Below are 20747 nucleotides of genomic sequence, written 5' to 3'. Positions count from 1 at the left end.
CTTATCTGCTTAACTGTCAAAGATATTCAAAGGAGCATCAAGCCTGATCAGCCTCGGCCTGAGCGCAAACCCTTCGCTCGTCCGATCTTCCCCTCCCCCTTCATTCCGTCTCTTTGACTTTTTTTGTATTCACACATCGGCTGTCTTCTATCTTGTGTTAACCTTCCCTTTTCATTAACCTTTTCCATCCCATCTCTACCGTTCTATTGGTGGTAATATAATCAGCCACCATGGATGAGGAAGATGGTCATTGCAAAGAAACAGAGGTCACTGTCCAGTCGACGAGCCCCGTGGACGTGGACTCGCCCAGCCATGATCCTTTCGACCCCCAAACCCGCTCCACCACATACAAGTGGATCACCGTCGTTCTGGTCGCTGGTCTCTCAACCATGGTGTAAGATTACCCTCGATATTTCTTCATGTCAAATGTCAAGACTGCTCTGACTTGCGCCCGGGAAAGTCAGTTGTCCACCATCATAGCAGCCCCGGTCTCCCCATCCATCTTGTCGCATTTTGATTCCAATAATGCCCTCTACCGGACCCTCATTGTTTCCATCTGGGAACTCGGGGAGATCGTAGCGCCGTTACTCTGGGGCCCGCTTTCGGAGCTGTATGGCCGACAGTGGCCGCTGAATATTGCCAACCTTTTCTTCGTGGCCTTCTTGGCTGGAACGGCCGCCAGTACCAGCATCCAGATGCTGATTGCGTTCCGGTTCCTGAGTGGTGCGGCGACCGCAGCATCAGCCATCGGTCCTGGCATCGTCAGCGATCTCTTCCCCGAGGAGAATCGCGGACGCGCCATGTCTATCATGTCCTTGACGGGTGCCTTGGGACCAGTGGTCGGCCCCATCATCGGCTCCTATCTGGGTGAAAAAGCCGGTTGGCGATGGGCCTTCTGGTTACCGACCATTGCTACCGGTACTCTGTCCCTGCTCATCCTGGTGGTGTACCGTGAAACCTACAGCGTCACTCTGCAGAAACGCAAAGCTAAACAGCAGAACCTCGAAAGTGGCCCCAAGAGTCCCGAGGATGCTGACAAGACGCCCAGTCGCGTATTTGTCAAGGCTATCCTCCGGCCACTTCGTCTGCTCATCCGGTCCCCCATGCTCATCCTGGTTACATTGTACCTCAGCGTGGTCTACGGGTACACCTACCTGGTGATGACGACCATCGCGCCGCTCTTCCAGGATGTCTACGGCTTCTCCGAAGGAGCATCCGGTCTAGCCTTCCTGGGACTATGTCTGGGACTCATCCTCGGAGCCTTCCTATGCAGCTTTCTGCTCGATCGCTACGTGCGCATCGCCCGGGCACGATCCGGCGCTTCCAAACCCGAGCAGCGCCTCCCTCCCGTCCTGATCGCCTGCTTCATCATGTCAGGCGGGCTTTTCCTGTTCGGCTGGACTGCCCAGTATCATGTGCAATTCATCGCGCCCATTATCGGCACGGGCATCATTGGGTTCGGACTGGTGTCTACCACCATCACGTTGCAAACCTACGTCGTGGACCTCTTTGGCATCTACGCTGCGAGTGCGACCAGCGCAATGCTGGTGCCCAGAAACGCCTGCGCCGCATTCCTGCCCCTTGCAGGACCGCCGCTTTTCGACCGTCTGGGATATAACTGGGGCGGGACGCTCCTGGCGCTGATTGTGTTGGTGTTCTCGCTGATGCCCTTGATTTTTATCAAGTATGGTGAGAGACTGCGGGGGAAGAATTTGCTTGATGCGTGAGATGTCGATGGTAGTTGTATAGTATGTTTCGTATGACAAAAGCACTAGTATGATAGTAATGACATTGCTTGGATCGCTCCCACTTTTCGCAGCTATTTCCCTCTTCAAATGCAATTGTCGCTCCATTCTGCACGGTCGCGAACGAGGCGGTGTAACAGCATCGATAGACCGGAAGAAGTCGCAAGAGATACCTTTCTCGGATACGAGAGCGATGCCATTTCCCGTAGCATAATATTGCATCGGCACTCATTGCACGAGGTAATACGGCGCTTCCCTAGGAAGCAGTAAAGCCTTTTCTCCAGCCGCAAGCTTTTGACAGGTCATATATTTACACATGGTACTTCTGACAGATCACAGACCCATAGTGCACTCACTGTGCAATCATAGAATTGTATGTCCAGCTGCCAGTTGGGTACCTGTCCGTTGACACCCGTTAGCACCGTCATTGAAAGCTTTCGTTGGTACCTGATGGGTACGGTTTGCTGTTACCATCGGTAGGCTCTAGAGTTCCCCAAATAGCTCTTTCTACTCATTAGTCGATAAAATTAGGCAGCCATGTAGGAAGAAGCTTTTTCCCGGATATGTTCTGCTTGGGAAGCGCACCGCCACACCAGCCTTCGCTCATGGCACAGCCTCCGCCTACTTTATGAGTTTAGTCTTGTTTTAGTGCATACAGAAATCTACTATTGCTATTTCCTATTATTCTTGTATGGAAGAAAATCTACGAGTAGTACTTCTACAGAACTAGAAGAAACAAACATCTACAACCCTTAAGATCCTGCTGATATACATATCTATATACTGGGGTAATAGTCTTACTGAATACTTTATTCTGAAAGAGTAGGTAGCAGGATTTTAGTCTTACCAACTAAAGTAAGCGGCGGCTGTGGCACGAGCGAAGGCTGGTGTGGCTGCTAAGCTTACGTTGGATTGAGTCGATCGTGGCGCCCTCATCGTGGATACGAAACAACGAATCGCAACCCCGGATTCATGGCTGCTGAACTGTCTACAACATGCGCAGCAGATACTTCTTTGTTTTGCGGCTTTTGCAAACTTCAGCTGCGCTGGCTCTTCAATCATCCATACCTTCATCAGGCACCATCGACATACTGTATACCCGATTAAGAAGGTCTTGCGGGGACCAATCACAGCCAGGACAGATGGATAGCCCTCAAGGTTCCATGGCACACATGCATCAACTCCTCAACCTGGATATGGTATCCAGTATGCTGAGTTCAGACGTGAATGTTTATAAAATGTGCACCTTCAAGCCAAGAACATCTACTTTAGCAGCAACAATCTTATTCCTCTATCAGATCTAGTAACATTCTTGCAATGTGGTCGCTTCTAATCTCAGCGGCTGCTGCCACTCTCGCCTCTGCCCTAGAGCTTCCCCAAGGCTATGCTCCAGATCCTGTCTCCTGTCCACAAGATTTACAATGGATCCGACCGGCAGTCGGACTCAGCACGGATGAATCGGAATGGGTCGAAGGGCGCAAGAAGGTCGTTCTGAGCTCATTAGATGCATACCTGAAACGACTCAATCTGGACGACTTCGACATCCAAGAATACATATCGCGTCTCAACTCCACCAATCAGACCCCAATCATGGGCATAGCCATTAGTGGAGGAGGTTTTGGTTCAGCCTTCACGGGGACAGGTCTCATCCGTGCTTTGGATGACCGTCTCCCCGCAGCCAACGCACAGCGCACCGGTGGACTCCTACAGAGCATGACTTACTTGTCCGGCTTGTCTGGAGGATCCTGGCCCGCAGTGTCCTTTCCATCATACAACTTCCCCACAGCAGACGAGATTGTCGATTACTGGAAACCGGAGATTGACCGAATGTTCACGGTCACAAACACCACTGCTGACGCTGCCACCGGAGAGGTCATGTTCGAACAGATTGCTACAAAGTACCTGGCTGGCTTTGAGGTGGGTATCGGTGATTATATGGGACGGGGGTATGCGTACGAGTTCATTCCCGGGCCATCTGGCGGACTGAGCACTACGTTTTCAGGCATCCGGAACCTGAGCAACTTCATCAATCAGCAAATGCCCATGCCAATTATTCATCTGGCTGCAGTTGAGCCGGAAGATGCCGAGTACTACGACCTTCTGGTGCCGCCATCTAATGGGACAATTGTACGTAGCTATCTCTAATAAGCCATGAGTTACAAGCTAACGCGTTTAGTTCGACTTGACTCCCTTTGAATTCGGCGCCTGGGATGGAGATGTGCGTGCATTTACACCCACTGAGTGGCTTGGAAACCAGCTTTCCAACGGCATTCCAGTAAATCAGAGTACATGCTGGAAAGGATTCGATCGATCCTCGTAGGTAACCTTGTATCCTCAATCTCGCACCCCTCTAACTTCATTCAGCCTCGTCATCGGCACCTCCGCCAACGCCTTCAACCTCTGGTACCTCGAAAGCGTCTCCAACGGAACCCTCGGCCAATTCGCCAAACGATCCACCACCACCAAGTCCTCCTTCGCCAAACGACTCTCTCAACCCCCCAACCTGAACACACTGGTCAAAACCTTCTCAAACACCCTAGACTTAAACCTCACAGAGATCACCTACTCCACATTTCCCAACCCATTCACCAACCTCACCCTCTCCACCGGCAATACCCACACCTCCCCAGCCCTCCACCTCGTCGACGGCAGCGAAACCGGCCAAACCATCCCTCTCTGGGGCCTCATCCAGCCCGCCCGCAACACCGACTTCCTCATCGCCTGGGACGACTCGCAAGACGCAGACCCATACAGCTGGAACAACGGCACAAACCTATACAACACGTACCTCGCCGCCAACGCCACAGGACTTCCCTTCCCCATCATCCCACCCCCAAGAACCATGATGAACTTGAACTACACTCTCCACCCAGGATTCTTCGGCTGTGACGCCAACCTCACCACTACGGGCGACGACCGCGCCCCGATCGTGCTGTACATGGCGAATGCGCCGTATAGCGCGTACACGAACTTCTCGTTCTGGCAGACGGCGACGAGTCGGGAGCAGATGGGGGAGATTCTTGGGAATAGCTTTGATATTGTGACGCAGGCGAATGGGTCGTGGGATGGGGAGTGGGCGGAGTGTGTGGGGTGTGCGGCTGTGGAGAGGAGTTTGAAGAGGGTGGGGATGGAGAGGTCGAGGCAGTGTGAGAGGTGTTTTGAGAGGTATTGTTGGGATGGGAGGTTGGATGAAAGGAATCCGGGGGTGTTGGATCCGACGTTGGTCTTGGATCCGGGGGTAAGGTTTGGGGGGTGGAATGCTACGAATCCTTATTGATGGTGATTATATGGAGTTATAGGTGAAGATGAGCTGGGAGTGTTATTCAGGATTTGTGATTCTTGCCAGATAGACTAACATGATATGTCTTGCTACGTGGAGAGTTTCCAACATCTGTACTTAATTGGTAGAGTGAATTAGGAGCTTCCTTTTAGTAAAGATGTCTACAGACACAAGACAACCTTCCCGACCTGCCTCCCCTGCCAAACATACTCCACAGCCTCATCGGCCTGCTCGAACGGAAACACCTTATCAATCAGGTCATCCAGCAGGATCTTCGAAGCAGAGAGCGCCTCACAAAAGTCCTCCATATCAATCTTCGAGCCCGCATTTATACCCCTTTCCGGTCAGTAAGTCTTCAATCTCCACTATTTGACTCAAAGCTCACCTCAGATGGATCCTCCGATCAATAAGCGTCGGCACCAGCTCGCGCAGCTCAGCTGGATCCTGCTTCCCCAGATATCCCACCTGACTGACCACTCCGCCACGACGTGTGCATCGCATACTCTTGACCAAGGAGCCCGTTCCGCCGTTCTCTACCACTAAATCCACGCCAACACCATCGGTAAGCCTCAACACCTCGTCATCCCATCCGGGTGTATCCTTATAATTGACCGTCAAGATAGCAGCAGAATACTTCTCCTTAATAGCCCGAAGCTTCTCATCACTCGACGATGTCAAAATCACTCGCAAACCAGCCGCGAGCGCCAACTTGAGCGCAAACATGCTGACGCCACCGGTCCCTACCACCATGATTCATAAGTAAAACCTCCACCTTCACACCCCCGAAAACACCAAAGATAGATAGAGGAATACTGACCCTGCACCAAAACCGTCCACCCAATCCTCATCCCCCTCAACGCCGACCACGCCGTCACCCCCGCACAAGGAATCATCGCCGCCTCCACCCAATCCAAATACGTCGGCAATTTACACACCACCCTCTCATCATAGACAATATAATCCGCCATCACCCCATCTTCATCCGCTGCCAACCACGACCGCTTCGTCGCACGCTCGGTAATCTGCTCCGTGTCTGTGATGGGAGCCACGCGATCTCCAACAGCTAGGGTTTGGACTTTCTCCCCCGTGGCTAGTACTTCTCCGGCTGCGTCGTTGCCTAATATCCCGTGGGGGAGAACAGGCCATGGGTTTCCGCCGTTGGCGATGTTGGCGTCGCGGTAGTTGATGGCGACGGCGTGGACGCGGATGATGACTGCAGTGGGGGAGAGGGGGAGAGGGAGTGGTTCTGTGACGATGTTTACTTTGGGGGTGTCGGGGGTGTAGGAGTCTGTTCGGCGGACGGCGCGGCGGTGGGTGATTTGCACTTGGGACATTTCTAGGATTTGTTTGAGATGTTGGTGGAGAGTCTACAGAGAGAGGAATAATTGTTGATACAGATTCATCTATATACCCCGCGTTGGGGATGTTCTTTACTCTGGTTCGGATAGGACAGCCGAGCCGATAGAGATTAATTATATGCATGGTTTCCGAGATCCGACATCCGAGACATGTACTCTTATTGTTCGGGTTCATAAGGCTAAATAGAGAAAGTGGAAATTAGAAATAGAACTATTCATCCTCAGTGCTAAGGAATGTATGTGCTTTAGCGTTAAGTCCGGGTTATCCGTCTGCCTTCTTCCCGATGGAGGCAATCAACCCGCGTGCTCAACTACCCACGCGGCATTGTGCTAACTTTGACGTCAATCTGGATATAATCCCTCATTTACTTTGATAGGTATAGTAAGATAACTATCCTCTCCGAGTCCAGCATGCTGCCCGGTTTCTAAGTGCCAGACATCGTCATGTCCACGTTAGTTGATAATCGGGATGATATACCCATGATGTAATAGTGGCCATTTACAGATCGTCCAATTTGTATATAAGCACCACCTATGCCAAGCAGATATCATTCACAATACAACCGAATTTACATAAACACAAGCCTTAATCAATCCCAAAACCCGCAACGCACAATAATCATTACCTTCATCTATAATTACTCCACAGCTATCATCATGGCCGACCAACCCCCCATGAACCGCGACTACCTCAACGCAAAGAACGTCGATCTCGTCGACCACAACAACAACGACCAGACCGATCCCGAAGACTCCGCCAGCCAGCCTCGGTTCCCAGGCCCCGGTTCCAGCACCACCGCTCCATCCACCTCGAAACCGCATTCGAATAAGTTGTTGAACAAGCTGGATCCGCGATATGATAGCGATGTTTTGGAGGCGCAGCAGGAGGAGAAGGAGAAGGCGCAGCGGAGGGGGTGGGATTGAATCTTGACACTGAGTGTTTCAGTATAAAGAGGGGGTGGGAAGGAATGAAGAAGAGAGGGTAATGGCTTATGATCGTGTATACATGTTTATGGTCCGCCGGAAATAATCTCATTGTTTATATATCACTCATTATGATATTAGATCAGTAGTTCATATTGTACAATATACAAGAGAAGAATATAAGATCCTCAGGATGGATCACGCCCCGTTAATAATATCGCTGGCGATCTTCTCCGCAAGCATATCTATTCCATGTCAGTAAATCCACGATAAATCACAAGGTAGAAGGGAACCTTACAAACAGTAGATTGAGGATGTCCCGGGGGCAAGAACGGGAACGCAGACGCATCCACGACCCTCACGCCCTGGACTCCATACACCCTCGCCTGACTATCCACCACCGCCATCTCATCATCCGCCGTGCCCATCTTGCATGTGCAAGCGGCATGCCACAGCGTCATGACGTTATCCTTGATCCACTGCAGGATCTGCTCGTCCGACTGCACCGCCAGACCGGGATTGTACTCCTGGCCAATAACGACTGGCGCCATGGCCTCGCTCTGGAACGCTGCGCGAACGCGCTTGAACATGGCGATGGCAACCTCCTGGTCGGACTGGGTGGCGAGCCAGTTGGGGTTGATGATGGGGAGATCGTCGGTATCAGCTGAACGGAGCGTGATGTTGCCGCGGGAGGTCGGGGTGATGAGGACCGCTAGCATCGAGGCGTACTGGTAGCCGTCTTCGGGCTGGTTGGTGAGCAGGTTGGATACGTTGCCCATGTAGCCGGCGCCGGAGATGTACTGTATCGCATTAGCTTGTCTGTCTGTATCATGAAACGCATACAGGTATATACGTACCTCCGCTTCAGGCCAGTCACTAGGAAAGGTAGCTAATTGCTTGGTGGTCTGGCTGCTAAAGGCACTACGCAAGGCCGCCGGGATCTTCTCCCACGCCAGGTAGTCCGAGATCGGGTTGGTTAGAGGGCCGTTGCCGAAGCCGACCATGTTGATGAACTGGCCGACGATACCCAGGAAGTCATTGGCGATGGCCGTAAAGGTCTGCACGTTGACGCGATACGAAGGCGCAAAGAACGGATGATCCCACATGTTCTGACCCACGCCCGGACGGTTAGCCACGACCGGAATGCCGTGTTCCTCGAGCTGGTCTTGCGGACCGATTCCGGATACCATGAGCAGCTGGGGAGATTGGAAGGCACCCGCGGAGACGATGACTTCGCGGTTCGCGTTGATGGTGTAGATCTTGCCGTTGGAGTCCTTGACCTGCACGCCCGTCGCCTGTTTCTGGTTGTTGAAGATGATCTTCTTGGCGAGGGTGTGTTCGTACGTGGTCAGTGTCGACGGTTTGTTCGCCAAGAATGACTCCTCGGAGCTACTCCGCACCTCACCGTTGGGGTCGATGGTTGAAGCGCAGTACTGCCCACCCATCAGGGAGCCCAGGTTGAAGTCCTGCGTCTCGTTGATGCCAATGGCTTTCATGCCAAGCTCCATCCATGTCGAGAAGGGCATCGCGTAGTTCGCGTACGACACTTTCAGCGGGCCACCCGTGGATTTATAAGCACTGGCATCATAGCCAGCAGTGGCATTCTTGGCCCTGATTTGAGTGTTTGGGGGAGTAAATTTCACGCTGTTCTTGTAGAACGGCAACACCTGGTCGAAGGTGTAGCTGCTATCGTTGACGGCAGTGGCCCATTCCTCCATGGACTCGATGGTCGGCCTATAGACCGTTAGTGAAACGATCAGGGGTCTATGAGAACAACAAACCGTTGGTAAATCATAAAGTTCATTGCGGAGCTGATAGATGCGTTAGCATTGTCCCTTCTCAGCGGTATTGGCCACCTACGATCCACCCCAGCATTTACCCCGAGCATAATGAATGGACCGGCCATTCGCACCAGGGACATTCTCTGCGACGAAGCCCCAGTCATGAGCAGCAGCTGTCTCTGGATCCGATCCAACTGGAAGCACGTCCGCAGCAGGGACCTCGGCCACCGACTCGAGTTCATATGACCCTCCAGCTTCGATCACGGCCACCTTGAAATTCTTCTGCGCCAGCCGGGTTGCGATAGTATTTCCACCCGTACCGCCACCAACCACCACATAATCGAATTCCGGAGTATCAAACAGGCCACGTTCGTGGTTGTGCGAAAGAGTGTCAGGGTTGGCAATGGTCCCGGTGACCATGCACTGTAAAGCGAGTGACAAAAGAACACGACGGATCATCTTGGAGGGTTAGAAGCGAAATATTGACAAATAGTACAGAACTTACAATGAGTGAATCCGAAAGGAACGACTGTGAAGAATACACAAAGAACAACGCGCTCAGCAGGGAATGATGTGCATTCCGTCGGCGCCAGGGGTTAAATATGCTACATTATTTCCCTTCAATCCGACGGGCTGAAGTGCTACACATTTTCAAAACTAGGTTTCACCTCCTTGACCCCTGTCCGGAAGTCTGTTTGCAATCCTGATCGCACACACGGACACATGGTTCCTGATGCCAAAATGGGGACAGGCTGAAACGGCTATCCGGACGGGTGGAGATCCCCCGGTCGGAGATGCAGTTCAATCAGGTATGGCCGCCTCATTTATCGGGCCACGGGCGCAAATTTGGGTCGCCCACATGGCTGGCCTCAGCAATAAATAGTATAGCTGGTCTGTTGGTCAAAACTCAATGCTTTAATGCTCCTGATTTCCGGTTATATTTGGTCTACTGCGTTGTTTGTTTTCATTCGGGTCGGAAGATGTCTTAGGGTTCAACGGTCGTCCGTTAAAGCTGCATTGCATCCGCTCTATTCTGAGTAATTATTTAAGATGAGGATCGTCTGCAATCCAATGTTTGAAATAGTACGGAGTATGCCTCTCTTTTGTTCTCGCTTTGCTACGAGGTTGAGGGTACACCATCCTTTGACTGAAATATCAGGCGTGTAGGCTACTCACCAGACTACCCCTGACTAGCGCATATTCGTATCCCTATCGCGGTGACAGTCCGGGGCCACGTATAACGATCTCTAGGATTCTACTGAATGGTGGTGAGTATAATATGTGGCTTGCACAGGGGGTGTGTAAAACGTTAGTTCGGCCTAGTGAGGAAATAGTGGGATCAGTCATGCTATCGATGCAGTAACGGCGCCTGCGCTCTGTTTATGCATAATTCAACGTGTTATAGGCCCACTGTTCAGCTTAAAGTACAGCGTAGCACTTCTATTACCATGACAGGCTACCAGGCTACCAGGCTACCGATTCCATAAACTTCCCTAGAGTTCGAGATTAACCGGTCATGCTTGAATGTTTGCCAGTTGCCAATCCCGAGGCCGCTGCCCAGCTTTCCCAATGCGGTAATAGTCGCGAACCACTCTGCTGCAACTTCGAGACCTTGTCACATCCCCATCACCCCCATTAAATGGACTGTCGACGAATCTAGTTTCAATTTTTTTCGATGCACAGCTTGGTCTAATCTCATCCAAGGATGTGATCAACCGTACAAGTGTCCTCAGGAGCACGCAGAGGCACCATCATCTAGGATGATTCCTGTTTACGACTGATGCATAGTTGACCCCGGCAGGCTGACAGGCTAGCGAGAGAACTTCAGCCCCAAAGCAAGCCATGTGTAATGATGAGATAAGATGATATACTGTTAGGACACCATCTCATTAGCCCCGTAACAACTAGCCAAGAGAGAACATCCATCACATATCGATCAGTGGCCGCAATCAGGCTTCACAGCCGCATGCCACTTCATCCCAACATTCCAGAGGACGGTCCGAGGCACACTTTGTTCCCAACAAGCAGCGACTCTTCATGTGTCAAGGATCCTCAGAGTTGAGTCAAGCGCTGAGCCGCTTCGCCAACCAACGACGAGCCTTCTTTTCGAGGGATCTGCAAAGCCGCGGCCGATTTTCCCCTCGTTTAAGCGGCCTAACGAACCCCCCAAAACTTGACCCGTTCAGAATATCCGATCGCCCACATGAGCCCTCCTTCCCCCGGATTCTCAATCACATGCGATCAATATGAGAGACTTTGCCTATTCGCATTCGGAGATGGTCGTCTCCCGCCGCAGTGTGAACATTCCAGCCCTATATAGCCATGCCAACCCCTCCCTCACCCCACAAGGGATATCCTCGCTGATGAGTTGACATCACCACCACCATTACCCACACCCACTGACGCCCAGCCATGAGCAGTACACACCCTAATCCCAAGGACTCAATGAAGTCCACCTGGCGCCGGCTGGATCGCGCCGACTGGACCATTTGGCACTGGTTCTACGAGATCCTCGGCGTGCACCCGGAACACCTCGACAAAGAGGTCCCCGTACATCAAAAGACCGAGAAGATCCCCCACATGAGAACCTGGTCCCAGCACTTCTGGGTCCTCTACCACGCCTTCCTCCCTCTCGCCGTCCACCACGTCTACGTCTCCTACACAGGCCAAAACTTCACTGCCGTGGCCGCCTTCTTCTTCTACTCCTTCGCCTTCAAGCTCATTGCCATCCACCAACTCCAAGTAATGCGCCGCCTAGGCCACACCCTCGGCTTCCTCGACGGCGACCAACACGGCCGCGACGGCGTCCCAGACGTCGGGGTAGGCAAGGTGGTCCGATCCCTAATCTCCACCTCGACCTTCCGCCCCATCATGACCGTCTTCCTCAGCTACCGCGTCAGCCAGGCACCCGCCCAGCTGAGCTGGGGCTGGCTCCCACTCGAGATCGGTCTCTACGGGATCATCCTCGACTTCTGGTTCTACTGGTACCACCGACTGATGCACGACGTGGGCAGTCTGTGGAAATACCACCGGACGCACCATCTCACCAAGCACCCCAACCCACTTCTCACCCTGTACGCGGACACGGAGCAGGAGTTCTTCGATATCGCGGGCATCCCGCTGATGACGTATTTCAGTATGCGACTGATGGGCATGCCCATGGGGTTCTATGAGTGGTGGATCTGTCATCAGTATGTGGTGTTCACGGAACTGGCGGGCCATAGTGGATTGAGGATGCATGCGTCGCCGCCGTCGACGCTGGATTGGTTGTTGAGGTTGATCGGGGCGGAGCTGGTCATTGAGGACCATGATTTGCATCATCGCAAGGGGTGGAAGAAGAGTCATAATTATGGGAAGCAGACCCGCCTGTGGGATAAGATCTTTGGGACGTGTCATGAGCGGATTGAAAGTCAGGAGGATAATGTGGATTATGAGAATACGGTGAGATGGCCGATGTTTTAGTCATGGTATGAGGGAAGCTGGGGGGATTGTGAGGATTGGATGTATTTATGGATGGGTTGAGGTCTGTGATTTATTTGTTGCAGGAGTTGTATATAATGATGGTTCATGGGGTGGAAATTTATGAATATATGTCTTGTTCTTTTCTTTGGCAGATCAGATATGGCAGTGTTATTTTGTATATTATGGAACTAAACATGGGGTGCAGTATTAGTGCTTTTGTAGATGGACAATAAGAAACAAGGGGCAGCCCCGCATGCCTCCGCAAGCGAAGGCCACCAAAATAGCCGCGGAGTTAGTACAGTTATTGAACAACATTCCAACTTCCACATCACCTCCACTTGTTGGCATTCTAGCATAGACGGGCAAGCACAATGGCATCCCGAATTCACCTCATCGGACTAGGAAGCATCGGCACTCTGATCGCTCACTCCCTTCGCTCCCTCCCCGCACCCCCACCCATCACCCTTCTGCTCCATCGCGAGTCAGCATACCGAGACTTTCTCTCCGGGGGAAGCAAGCTGCGTCTCCAAATTGGAGAAGAGGGGCCAACCCAAGAGAGCACCGGGTACGATTCCGAACTCTTACAGTTACAGGACCACAGCGAAGAATCACCCATTTACCACCTGATTGTAGCGGTCAAGGCGAGCGCAACCATCCCCGCTCTCAGATCGATCCAGCACCGGCTCGGACGGGATTCCGTCATCTGTCTCTTCCAAAATGGCCTAGGGCAGATCGAAGAGCTCAATGAGCATCTATTCCCGGACCCGCTGACACGACCGACCTACATGTTTGGCATTATGCGCCATGGAGTCTACATAAAAGCGCCGTTTGAAGCTGTGCTGGCCGGGCTGACCGGATCATGCGCGCTGGGGATCGTCGACGATGGCCAACAGGAATCATCCTCGTTGACAGTATCATCTCCATCATCCTCTTCAACAGCATCCACTCGATTTCTCATCACTCGGCTGGTCGAAGCACCGATCATCCGATGTTCCGAACTGCCATGGATGGAGCTCCACCAGGCCCAGCTGCTGAAACTCGCGACCAACTGCGTGGTCAATCCACTGACGGCGCTGCTGGACGTGCGGAACGGCTCGCTGTTAGCTAATTCCGAACTCCAGGAGATGCAACGTCAGCTTCTCCAGGAAATCTCACGGGTGTTCCGTCGGCTTCCGGAGCTCCAGGGTCTTCCTGACGTGCAGGAACTATTTTCCGTCGCCAGTCTGGAGGAGCAGCTGATCGGTAATATTGAGAAGACGGCGAGTAATTCCAGCAGTATGCGCGAGGATGTCCGAGCTGGTCGAGCCACGGAGATCGCGTTTATTAATGGATGGATAGTGCGACGGGGCCAGGAGTTGGGGCTGGACTGTCCTACGAATCGGTGCCTGACCCAGCTAATCTTGGCTAAGAGTAGCCAAGGGCGCTAAGTCGGCGAGGAATTCGCGTGTGGGAACACTGCGAAGGGGGCTCTGGGTCCAAATCAAACAAGCATAAGCCCAGGAGCCACGGTCCACAGTCCGTTTTCAGTCCGCGGTATCAGGGTTAGACCGCCAATAGATATTTTACACTATTGCGCCTCTCACGGGCATACTAGTCTGCCACTGATCTAGATAGGTTTGGGGCGAAATGATAGTCAGGGGTTCGTTGATGGAGCATTCGTCCATATTGAGCAGTGTGTTTCTTCACCATCAGGCACCTGGGGGCCATTGGGCACGGTATCCATTGCTAGAAACGGATCGATAGTACCAGAGCGGTCTTCTTAGCGGATCGAACCAGGCGAAAATTCCATGCAAATCCTGCAAAAAGCTTTGCAGGCCTGACTAATGACTCGTGCACATGACGTCACGGAGGCGGAGTCGGTGGGCTTGGCATTCGAGGGGCTCTGCCTGCTCTGCCTCAGGCAGCGATCACTCTTCCTCTCAGCACCCCAGCATATCTGGGGAATATTGACAAACATATATGACAATTGTGTTCAGATACCATCATTGAACCCACATGCGCCCCGTCAAAGCAGATCTCTGCTCGAGATATCGCTCTGGAGAGTCTCCGGTGATCATTCAATCGGCAATCGCAATGAGGAATGGCAGCCGTTCACGGTGGGTCTCCCGTGTGCAGGACGGATAAATCGGATGCTGGCCTAGGAGCCACCCCGGTGGTGAGAGTGGAGGCAAGCAAAGCTGTTTTCGTTTATTATTCAGGCTAGACCCCCATCGCTCAGCCTTTGACTGTTCCTGTCGGTCCCTCTGCGCGCAAGCAAAATCTTGTTGTCCCTGGCTTCAGGGTCCGTCGTCCAGATCAGACCAGATCCTGCTCCCTGCCAGCTGCCAACATGTCTCCCATCGACGAGCAACTAGAGCAGGCGGAGGTCGATGCTCGACCCCATACTGATGGCGCGAACAAGGAGGAAGGCCTCGAGAGGCCATCTACCTCAGGTACCACGGGCTCGACCAGTTACAGCAGCTCGGTGGAATACAATCCCCAGCTACACACCCTTCATTCGCGAAACACCGAACTCGATCTAGAGCGTCATCGCACGGCCACTTCCCATGCCCTAAGCAGGATCGAAACCCAACGGCTTCAGCATCAGTTGACCGTGGGTGAAAGCGTCAAGTCTCGCCCCTCCCGTGCGCCGTTACCTCGCATGGGCGCCAACAAGGATTATCCTCCCCCTCTTCCCGATCGCGAGGACTATGTCGTCGAGTTTGATGGTCCAGAAGATCCCCTGTACCCCCAGAACTGGAAATTGGGGACCAAGTATGTCATCCCCACCCTGTCGCGCGGAAGAGACCTGTTGATCGACGAAATACTGACTTGTGACTTTCCTAGGATTTACATTAGCGCCATCCTCGCCTTCACCAGTATCTGCAGTACCTTCGATTCGGCCATCTTCAGCTCCTCTACCACCAACGTTGCGCGAGTGTTCGGGGTCGGCATTGAAGTCGCCACCCTGTCGAGTTCGTTGTATATTTGCGGTTATGCGTCCGGACCCTTGGTGTGGGCACCCCTTTCCGAGCTGAAGGGGCGGAAACCACCTATCGTGGCGGCCATGTTGGGATTCGGTATCTTCAATACCGGTGTCGCCGTCGCCAAGGACCTGCAGACGATCATGATCTGTCGCTTCTTCTGTGGTGTCTTTGGCAGTTGTCCGCTGGCGGTTGTGGCTGCCGTTTTCTCTGATATCTACAATAACCGCACTCGTGGTGTCGCCATCGCCATGTTCTCCAGTACGGTGTTCTTGGGGCCGCTTCTGGCTCCATTCATCGGTGGTTTCATCAACGCATCGTACCTGGGTTGGCGCTGGACCGCCTATATCCCCGCGTTCATGGGCTATGCCGCCTTTGTGATGAACTTGTTCTTCCTGAAGGAGTCCTATCCGCCGATCATCCTGGTCTCGAAGGCTGCGGAACTGCGCCGTCGCACCAAGAACTGGGGTATTCACGCCAAGCAGGAGGAAATCGAGGTCGATCTGCGGGAGCTGCTGGTGAACAACTTCTCTCGTCCTCTTCGGTTGCTCTTTGGTGAGCCATTGATCCTGGCGGTGACCATCTACCTCAGTTTCATCTATGGCTTGTTGTACTGCTTCTTGACAGCCTACACACTCGTCTTCCAGGGCGTGTACGGCATGTCCGCCGGTGTTGGTGGACTGACGTTGTTTGGCATGGTGGTCGGTCTGTTGATTGCAGCCTCCTATATCATCTTGTCTAGTCCAGGGTACAACAAGAAGTTAGAAGCCAATGGCGGCATTCCCGTTCCCGAATGGCGTCTGCCGCCTGTCATGATCGGAGGTGTGCTCTTCGCTGCCGGACTGTTCTGGTTCGGTTGGACCGGTTTCACGAAGAATATCCCTTGGATTGTACCCACACTGAGTGGATTGTTCACTGGATTTGGTCTGTTGATCATCTTCATCCAGTTGTTCAACTATCTGATTGATACCTACCTCATGTTGTAAGTTGCTTGCCATTTTCCTGCTTGCTGAACTCCGTTCTAACCGTTATCCCAGTGCCGCATCGGCTATCGCAGCGAACACGTTCTGTCGTTCCCTAGTGGCAGCCAGTTTCCCCCTCTTCTCACGTCAGATGTTCAACAACATGGGCATCCAGTGGGCTGCCACGCTGCTGGGCTGCGTGGCGTCTGTCCTGGTGCCTATCCCGGTTGCGTTCTGGTTCTATGGCAAGAACCTGAGGAAGAGAAGCAAGTTCGCGCCGTTTTATGACAAGGTTGCCGAGTCTCATGCGGAGGATCCGGTGGAGGAGAACGGAGTCGCGGAACACTGAACGCGTGGTTAATAAAAAAGTTTTGCATATACCTTTGTGGGCGTTGCTATTTTTCATACCCTGTACATCATTAATGATAATGTGAATAATTAGAGTATTGGTGATGATTGGACGCGCACATAATGTTTGCTAATAGTGAGTAGCCTTGCGATGTTCGGTGTTAAGATGTTGTGGGCCGCCGATGCTGCTGGACTGCTTGCTAATTCCTTTACCGCCATGTCTTTGCCTCTCACTTATGAGAGCAATATTAGCAGCCAATTTATGTAATCAAGGTGCTGTAGTGTAGTGGTCATCATGAAACGTTGTGGTTTTCCGCAGCGCCGTTTCGACCTGGGTTCGATTCCCAGCAGCGCCAAATCTGGCGACTGGCTTGATTACATCTTTTTTCTTTTTACCTTTTGCTGTCTAGAAGAATGATGGTTTCATCCTCCTAAGGTTTTTTTTTTTTTTCCTTTTCTTTTTTTTTATTCTTCTTTTTGCTTCCGGACTAAGTATATACCTTAATATTTTCCAACATTATCACATATGTCAATCTTAACTCAGCTACTTGCGAAATACCAGTACTGGAGAGAGCACGGCTACAGGCGAGATAAATTACCCACTTCGTACACTTGTAGTTACAGCTTGGTCTTGCTGTTGTGGAAGTCCCCTTGCTGCCTGCGAACAAGACCCTGAAGATCTCGTAGACGGAAGTCAATTGAATTTCCAGGGAGCCTCCGCACAGGCAGAATCACGTGCGCGGCTGGTGCCTGGAGGCCCACTCAAGCTCCAACCAATCACACCCCTGCTGGTTCGGCAATTCCCCCAAAGCTCAGGCAGCAGCAGCCACGGGAGCCTCAGGCTGGGGAATTGCGGACGAACAATAATATCACCTTTCACTATATCTCCGCTTTATGCTCTCCTCTATATAATCATGTCTCTTCCATCTTTCCTGTACTTGTTCTTTGAGCAACATATCCCAAGATCTCCATACCATCCGGCATTCCTTCCCTACGCCTCTGATCCTCCTGACTAAAATCTGACGACATAATTAGTCTTCCGCTATTTCACTATCTCGTATAAACACAATATTGCCGAACCCCTGATCTCTCTCTTTCCCTTAACTCCATCCTTCATCACACCTCACATCTCACAGTTCACTCATCACCATGACAGGCCAAGCTTTCAAGGGCTCGGTCATCGCCGTCGCTGGGACCTTTCCTGGTTATAAACAAGGTGAGCATGTTTGTCCTTACTGTTAGAAACCGCATACTGATTCTACATTCTTACGATAGCAAGCTTGAAGACTATCGTTCAACGTCATGGGGGAACTTTTAGTACAGCAGTGACGGAGGAGTGCACTCATCTTGTGACCACTCAACGGGAGGTGGACAACAAAAGTGTCAAATGTGAGTATTGAGCGGATCTCTATCTACAACGTCTGCTAACAATGCGCAGACACGCAGGCTGTTAAGGTCTACACCTGCAACATCGTTTCCTTGAAATGGCTTATCGACTCAGATAGTGCAGGAAAGAAGTTGGATGAGAAGAGCTTCCTGATGGGTTCTGACACTAAGAAAGATGACGAACCGGAAAGTCCAAAGAAGCGCACCCTAGAACAGGCTCTGGGAATCAACGAGGACGGCACTGCAAAGAAGCTCAAGGATGCACAGACGGTCGGTACCAAAGGAATCAACGTTCCTGTCGATGAGACCTGTCCTCTTCGAGGTAACTTGCACCGAGCTTTGATCAACCAGAAGGCAGAGCTAACCTGAATAGCGATCTTCGCTGTATACATTGATCCCACAGGCCTCATCTGGGATGCGACACTCAATCAGACGAGTGCGACGAATAATAACAACAAATTCTACCGCATCCAGCTTCTGCACGGAAACAACCAATTCAAAACTTGGACCCACTGGGGCCGGGTGGGTGAACACGGACAGCATGCTCTACTGGGCAATGGCGACTTAGCTGAAGCAGAGTATGAGTTCAAGAAAAAGTTCAAGGACAAGTCAGGCTTGACCTGGGAGAACCGTCTGGACCCGCCAAAGAAGGGCAAATACACCTTCATCGAAAAGAACTACGAAGACGACACGGACGACGAAGACGAAGACGAAGACGTTGCGAAGAAACCCGTCAAACCCAAGGTAGAGGAAGTGAAATGCACTTTATCAGGACCCGTCCAGGACTTGGTGTCTTTCATCTTCAACCCGGAACTTTTCCAGTCGACCATGGCTTCCATGTCCTACGACGCTCAGAAATTGCCCTTGGGAAAGCTGAGCAAGCGCACTCTCCAAAACGGTTTCCAGGCACTGAAGGACCTGTCAGAGCTTATCTCCAACCCTGCTCTGGCGAGTACGAAATATACTACCTCCTTTGCTGCCGCAGTGGAGTATCTTAGCAATCAATACTTCACCGTGATCCCCCATGCATTCGGACGCAACAGGCCCCCGGTGTTGAACAACGACACTTTGCTCAAGAAAGAGATCGAACTGCTGGAGGCACTGACCGATATGGAAGTTGCGAACAATATCATGAAAGATGCCAAGAACACCGATACGGTCCACCCTCTCGACCGTCAGTTTCAGGGCTTGAATATGCAAGAGATGACACCACGTACGTCTTGCCCCTGGAGCCTTGTCCGTTTCGCTAGTGCTAACTCTAAGTAGTGGAACACGCATCTACCGAGTTCATCGAACTGGCCAACTACCTCAAACAATCTCGCGGTCACACCCACGGCGTTCAATACAAGGTTCGTATCCGGATGTACCCCTCCCAATGAACCAAGCTAACCATAACAGATTATAAACATCTTCCGCATCGAGCGCCAAGGCGAGAGAGACCGATTCCAATCATCCAAGTACTCCAATATCAAGAACTCCTGCCGCCGTCTCCTGTGGCACGGTTCCCGCAGCACCAATTTCGGTGGTATCCTCAGCCAGGGTCTGCGTATTGCACCGCCCGAGGCCCCCGTCAGCGGGTACATGTTTGGCAAAGGTGTCTATTTTGCAGACATGTCGACCAAGTCAGCGGGTTACTGCTGCTCATGGGGGAGTGGAAACAAGGGTCTGCTCCTCCTTTGTGACGTTGAGGTCGGCAATCCCATGTATGAACTGGAAACTGGAAGCTTCAACGCGGGTGAAGAAGCTAAGAAGGAGGCCAAGATTGCTACTCTTGGTCGTGGTCGCTCGATCCCTGGTGGATGGAAGGATGCTGGCTGTGTCAATGAAGACCTGAAGGGAGTGTTGATGCCCGATGTGCGGGTGCCGTCAGCTAATGCCACCTCGAAGGGACTGATGTACAATGAGTACATCGTGTATGATGTGGCTCAGATCCAGCAGAAGTATCTGTTCCATGTCGATATGCGGTGACCTGGTTCTTATTTGGGATTTTGATTCGTGGTATGGCGCATACATTAGCTTAGCGATGGCATCTGAGGCGGATTACGGCGTTAGGCAAAGCCTCGGAGTTTGCTTAATGATACAAAGGCCCGGGATCACGGGGTATGTTCTTAGCCGACGATAATAAACTATTTTTAATACATTGGAGGACCGGATGCAGGCTAGGTTGTAAGTAGGATCAGTCTATCCTCCAGATTCCCTAGTTAAATGGAAAAAGAGGAGAGGGCACGTAGGCAGCAGTCGCAAAGGATCTGGTGGGTGTCTGGCTGTAGTATGTCTCAACAAATCATACTCCGAGACACGAAGTATACGCAGTCCAGCCAACACAACACTCAGTTGGTTGCCAAGGCCCCACCGACTATCTTCCTTCTCATTTATACTACTTCCACCGACGAGTCTCCCCCCAGCCGAGGTAAACCTTCATTGAGAAGCACACCACGGAAATACCGAGCCCGAGCAAAATACAGTGAGATTAGAAGATGCCACGCAAAAAAAAGTAAGCATGGAGATCCGTGAGGGGGCTGGATGATGACACCGAAC

At 52.0% G+C, this 20747-nt stretch overlaps 9 protein-coding genes and 1 non-coding gene across 10 annotated transcripts; 8 read left to right on the top strand and 2 right to left on the bottom strand.

Moving 5' to 3' along the window:
• Positions 1-230: 230 nt before the first annotated feature.
• ASPBRDRAFT_133913 (uncharacterized protein) lies at positions 231-1727 on the top strand (the record flags this gene model as incomplete). The annotated part of the gene is made up of 2 exons (XM_067618560.1): positions 231-392; positions 435-1727. The coding sequence occupies 2 exons, from the start codon at positions 231-233 to the stop codon at positions 1725-1727; spliced, it is 1455 nt and encodes a 484-aa protein (XP_067475558.1).
• A 1335-nt stretch (positions 1728-3062) lies between these two features.
• Positions 3063-5022, top strand: ASPBRDRAFT_134172 (uncharacterized protein; the record flags this gene model as incomplete). Its single annotated transcript, XM_067618580.1, has 3 exons — positions 3063-3872; positions 3922-4061; positions 4110-5022. The coding sequence occupies 3 exons, from the start codon at positions 3063-3065 to the stop codon at positions 5020-5022; spliced, it is 1863 nt and encodes a 620-aa protein (XP_067475557.1).
• A 164-nt stretch (positions 5023-5186) lies between these two features.
• ASPBRDRAFT_68488 (zinc-dependent alcohol dehydrogenase family protein) lies at positions 5187-6394 on the bottom strand (the record flags this gene model as incomplete). Its single annotated transcript, XM_067628997.1, has 3 exons — positions 5843-6394; positions 5411-5765; positions 5187-5361 (listed from the first exon to the last, which is right to left on the bottom strand). The coding sequence occupies exons 1-3, from the start codon at positions 6357-6359 to the stop codon at positions 5187-5189; spliced, it is 1047 nt and encodes a 348-aa protein (XP_067475556.1). The 5' UTR covers positions 6360-6394.
• A 523-nt stretch (positions 6395-6917) lies between these two features.
• ASPBRDRAFT_199433 (uncharacterized protein) lies at positions 6918-7307 on the top strand (the record flags this gene model as incomplete). Its single annotated transcript, XM_067621327.1, has 1 exon — positions 6918-7307. One exon carries the CDS (start codon positions 6918-6920, stop codon positions 7305-7307), a length of 390 nt encoding a protein of 129 aa, XP_067475555.1.
• A 198-nt stretch (positions 7308-7505) lies between these two features.
• On the bottom strand, positions 7506-9547 carry ASPBRDRAFT_133683 (GMC family oxidoreductase; the record flags this gene model as incomplete). The annotated part of the gene is made up of 5 exons (XM_067618538.1): positions 7506-7552; positions 7606-8107; positions 8165-9041; positions 9089-9118; positions 9168-9547. 5 exons carry the CDS (start codon positions 9545-9547, stop codon positions 7506-7508), a joined length of 1836 nt encoding a protein of 611 aa, XP_067475554.1.
• A 1953-nt stretch (positions 9548-11500) lies between these two features.
• Positions 11501-12550, top strand: ASPBRDRAFT_133639 (sterol desaturase family protein; the record flags this gene model as incomplete). The annotated part of the gene is made up of 1 exon (XM_067618534.1): positions 11501-12550. The coding sequence occupies one exon, from the start codon at positions 11501-11503 to the stop codon at positions 12548-12550; it is 1050 nt and encodes a 349-aa protein (XP_067475553.1).
• Positions 12551-12921: 371 nt separating this feature from the next.
• ASPBRDRAFT_58329 (ketopantoate reductase family protein) lies at positions 12922-13977 on the top strand (the record flags this gene model as incomplete). The annotated part of the gene is made up of 1 exon (XM_067627881.1): positions 12922-13977. The coding sequence occupies one exon, from the start codon at positions 12922-12924 to the stop codon at positions 13975-13977; it is 1056 nt and encodes a 351-aa protein (XP_067475552.1).
• Positions 13978-14879: 902 nt separating this feature from the next.
• ASPBRDRAFT_160199 (MFS transporter) lies at positions 14880-16940 on the top strand (the record flags this gene model as incomplete). Its single annotated transcript, XM_067619462.1, has 3 exons — positions 14880-15304; positions 15377-16495; positions 16551-16940. The coding sequence occupies 3 exons, from the start codon at positions 14880-14882 to the stop codon at positions 16822-16824; spliced, it is 1818 nt and encodes a 605-aa protein (XP_067475551.1). The 3' UTR covers positions 16825-16940.
• Positions 16941-17095: 155 nt separating this feature from the next.
• On the top strand, positions 17096-17179 carry ASPBRDRAFT_t235. The gene has a single exon. It is a non-coding gene; the product is annotated as a tRNA-His (tRNA).
• A 559-nt stretch (positions 17180-17738) lies between these two features.
• Positions 17739-20398, top strand: ASPBRDRAFT_47242 (putative poly(ADP)-ribose polymerase PARP). Its single transcript, XM_067625817.1, has 6 exons — positions 17739-18039; positions 18099-18212; positions 18262-18531; positions 18583-19422; positions 19476-19558; positions 19608-20398. The coding sequence occupies exons 1-6, from the start codon at positions 17973-17975 to the stop codon at positions 20175-20177; spliced, it is 1944 nt and encodes a 647-aa protein (XP_067475550.1). The 5' UTR covers positions 17739-17972; the 3' UTR covers positions 20178-20398.
• Positions 20399-20747: the final 349 nt, after the last annotated feature.

Source organism: Aspergillus brasiliensis (genome assembly GCF_001889945.1).
Source record: "Aspergillus brasiliensis CBS 101740 unplaced genomic scaffold ASPBRscaffold_13, whole genome shotgun sequence".
NCBI classification, from domain to species: Eukaryota; Fungi; Ascomycota; class Eurotiomycetes; order Eurotiales; family Aspergillaceae; genus Aspergillus; species Aspergillus brasiliensis.
The sequence above is the reverse complement of the archived record's forward strand: the minus strand, read 5'-3'. Positions and strand labels throughout refer to the sequence as shown.

Excerpts from the sequence above, each read along its gene's own strand:
- ASPBRDRAFT_47242 (XM_067625817.1), top strand. The coding sequence starts at position 17,973 with ATGACAGGCCAAGCTTTCAAGGGCTCGGTCATCGCCGTCGCTGGGACC. Across the intron at positions 18,532-18,582 it reads TGAGACCTGTCCTCTTCGAG|CGATCTTCGCTGTATACATT; the intron begins GTAACTTGCACC and ends TAACCTGAATAG. Across the intron at positions 19,423-19,475 it reads TATGCAAGAGATGACACCAC|TGGAACACGCATCTACCGAG; the intron begins GTACGTCTTGCC and ends AACTCTAAGTAG.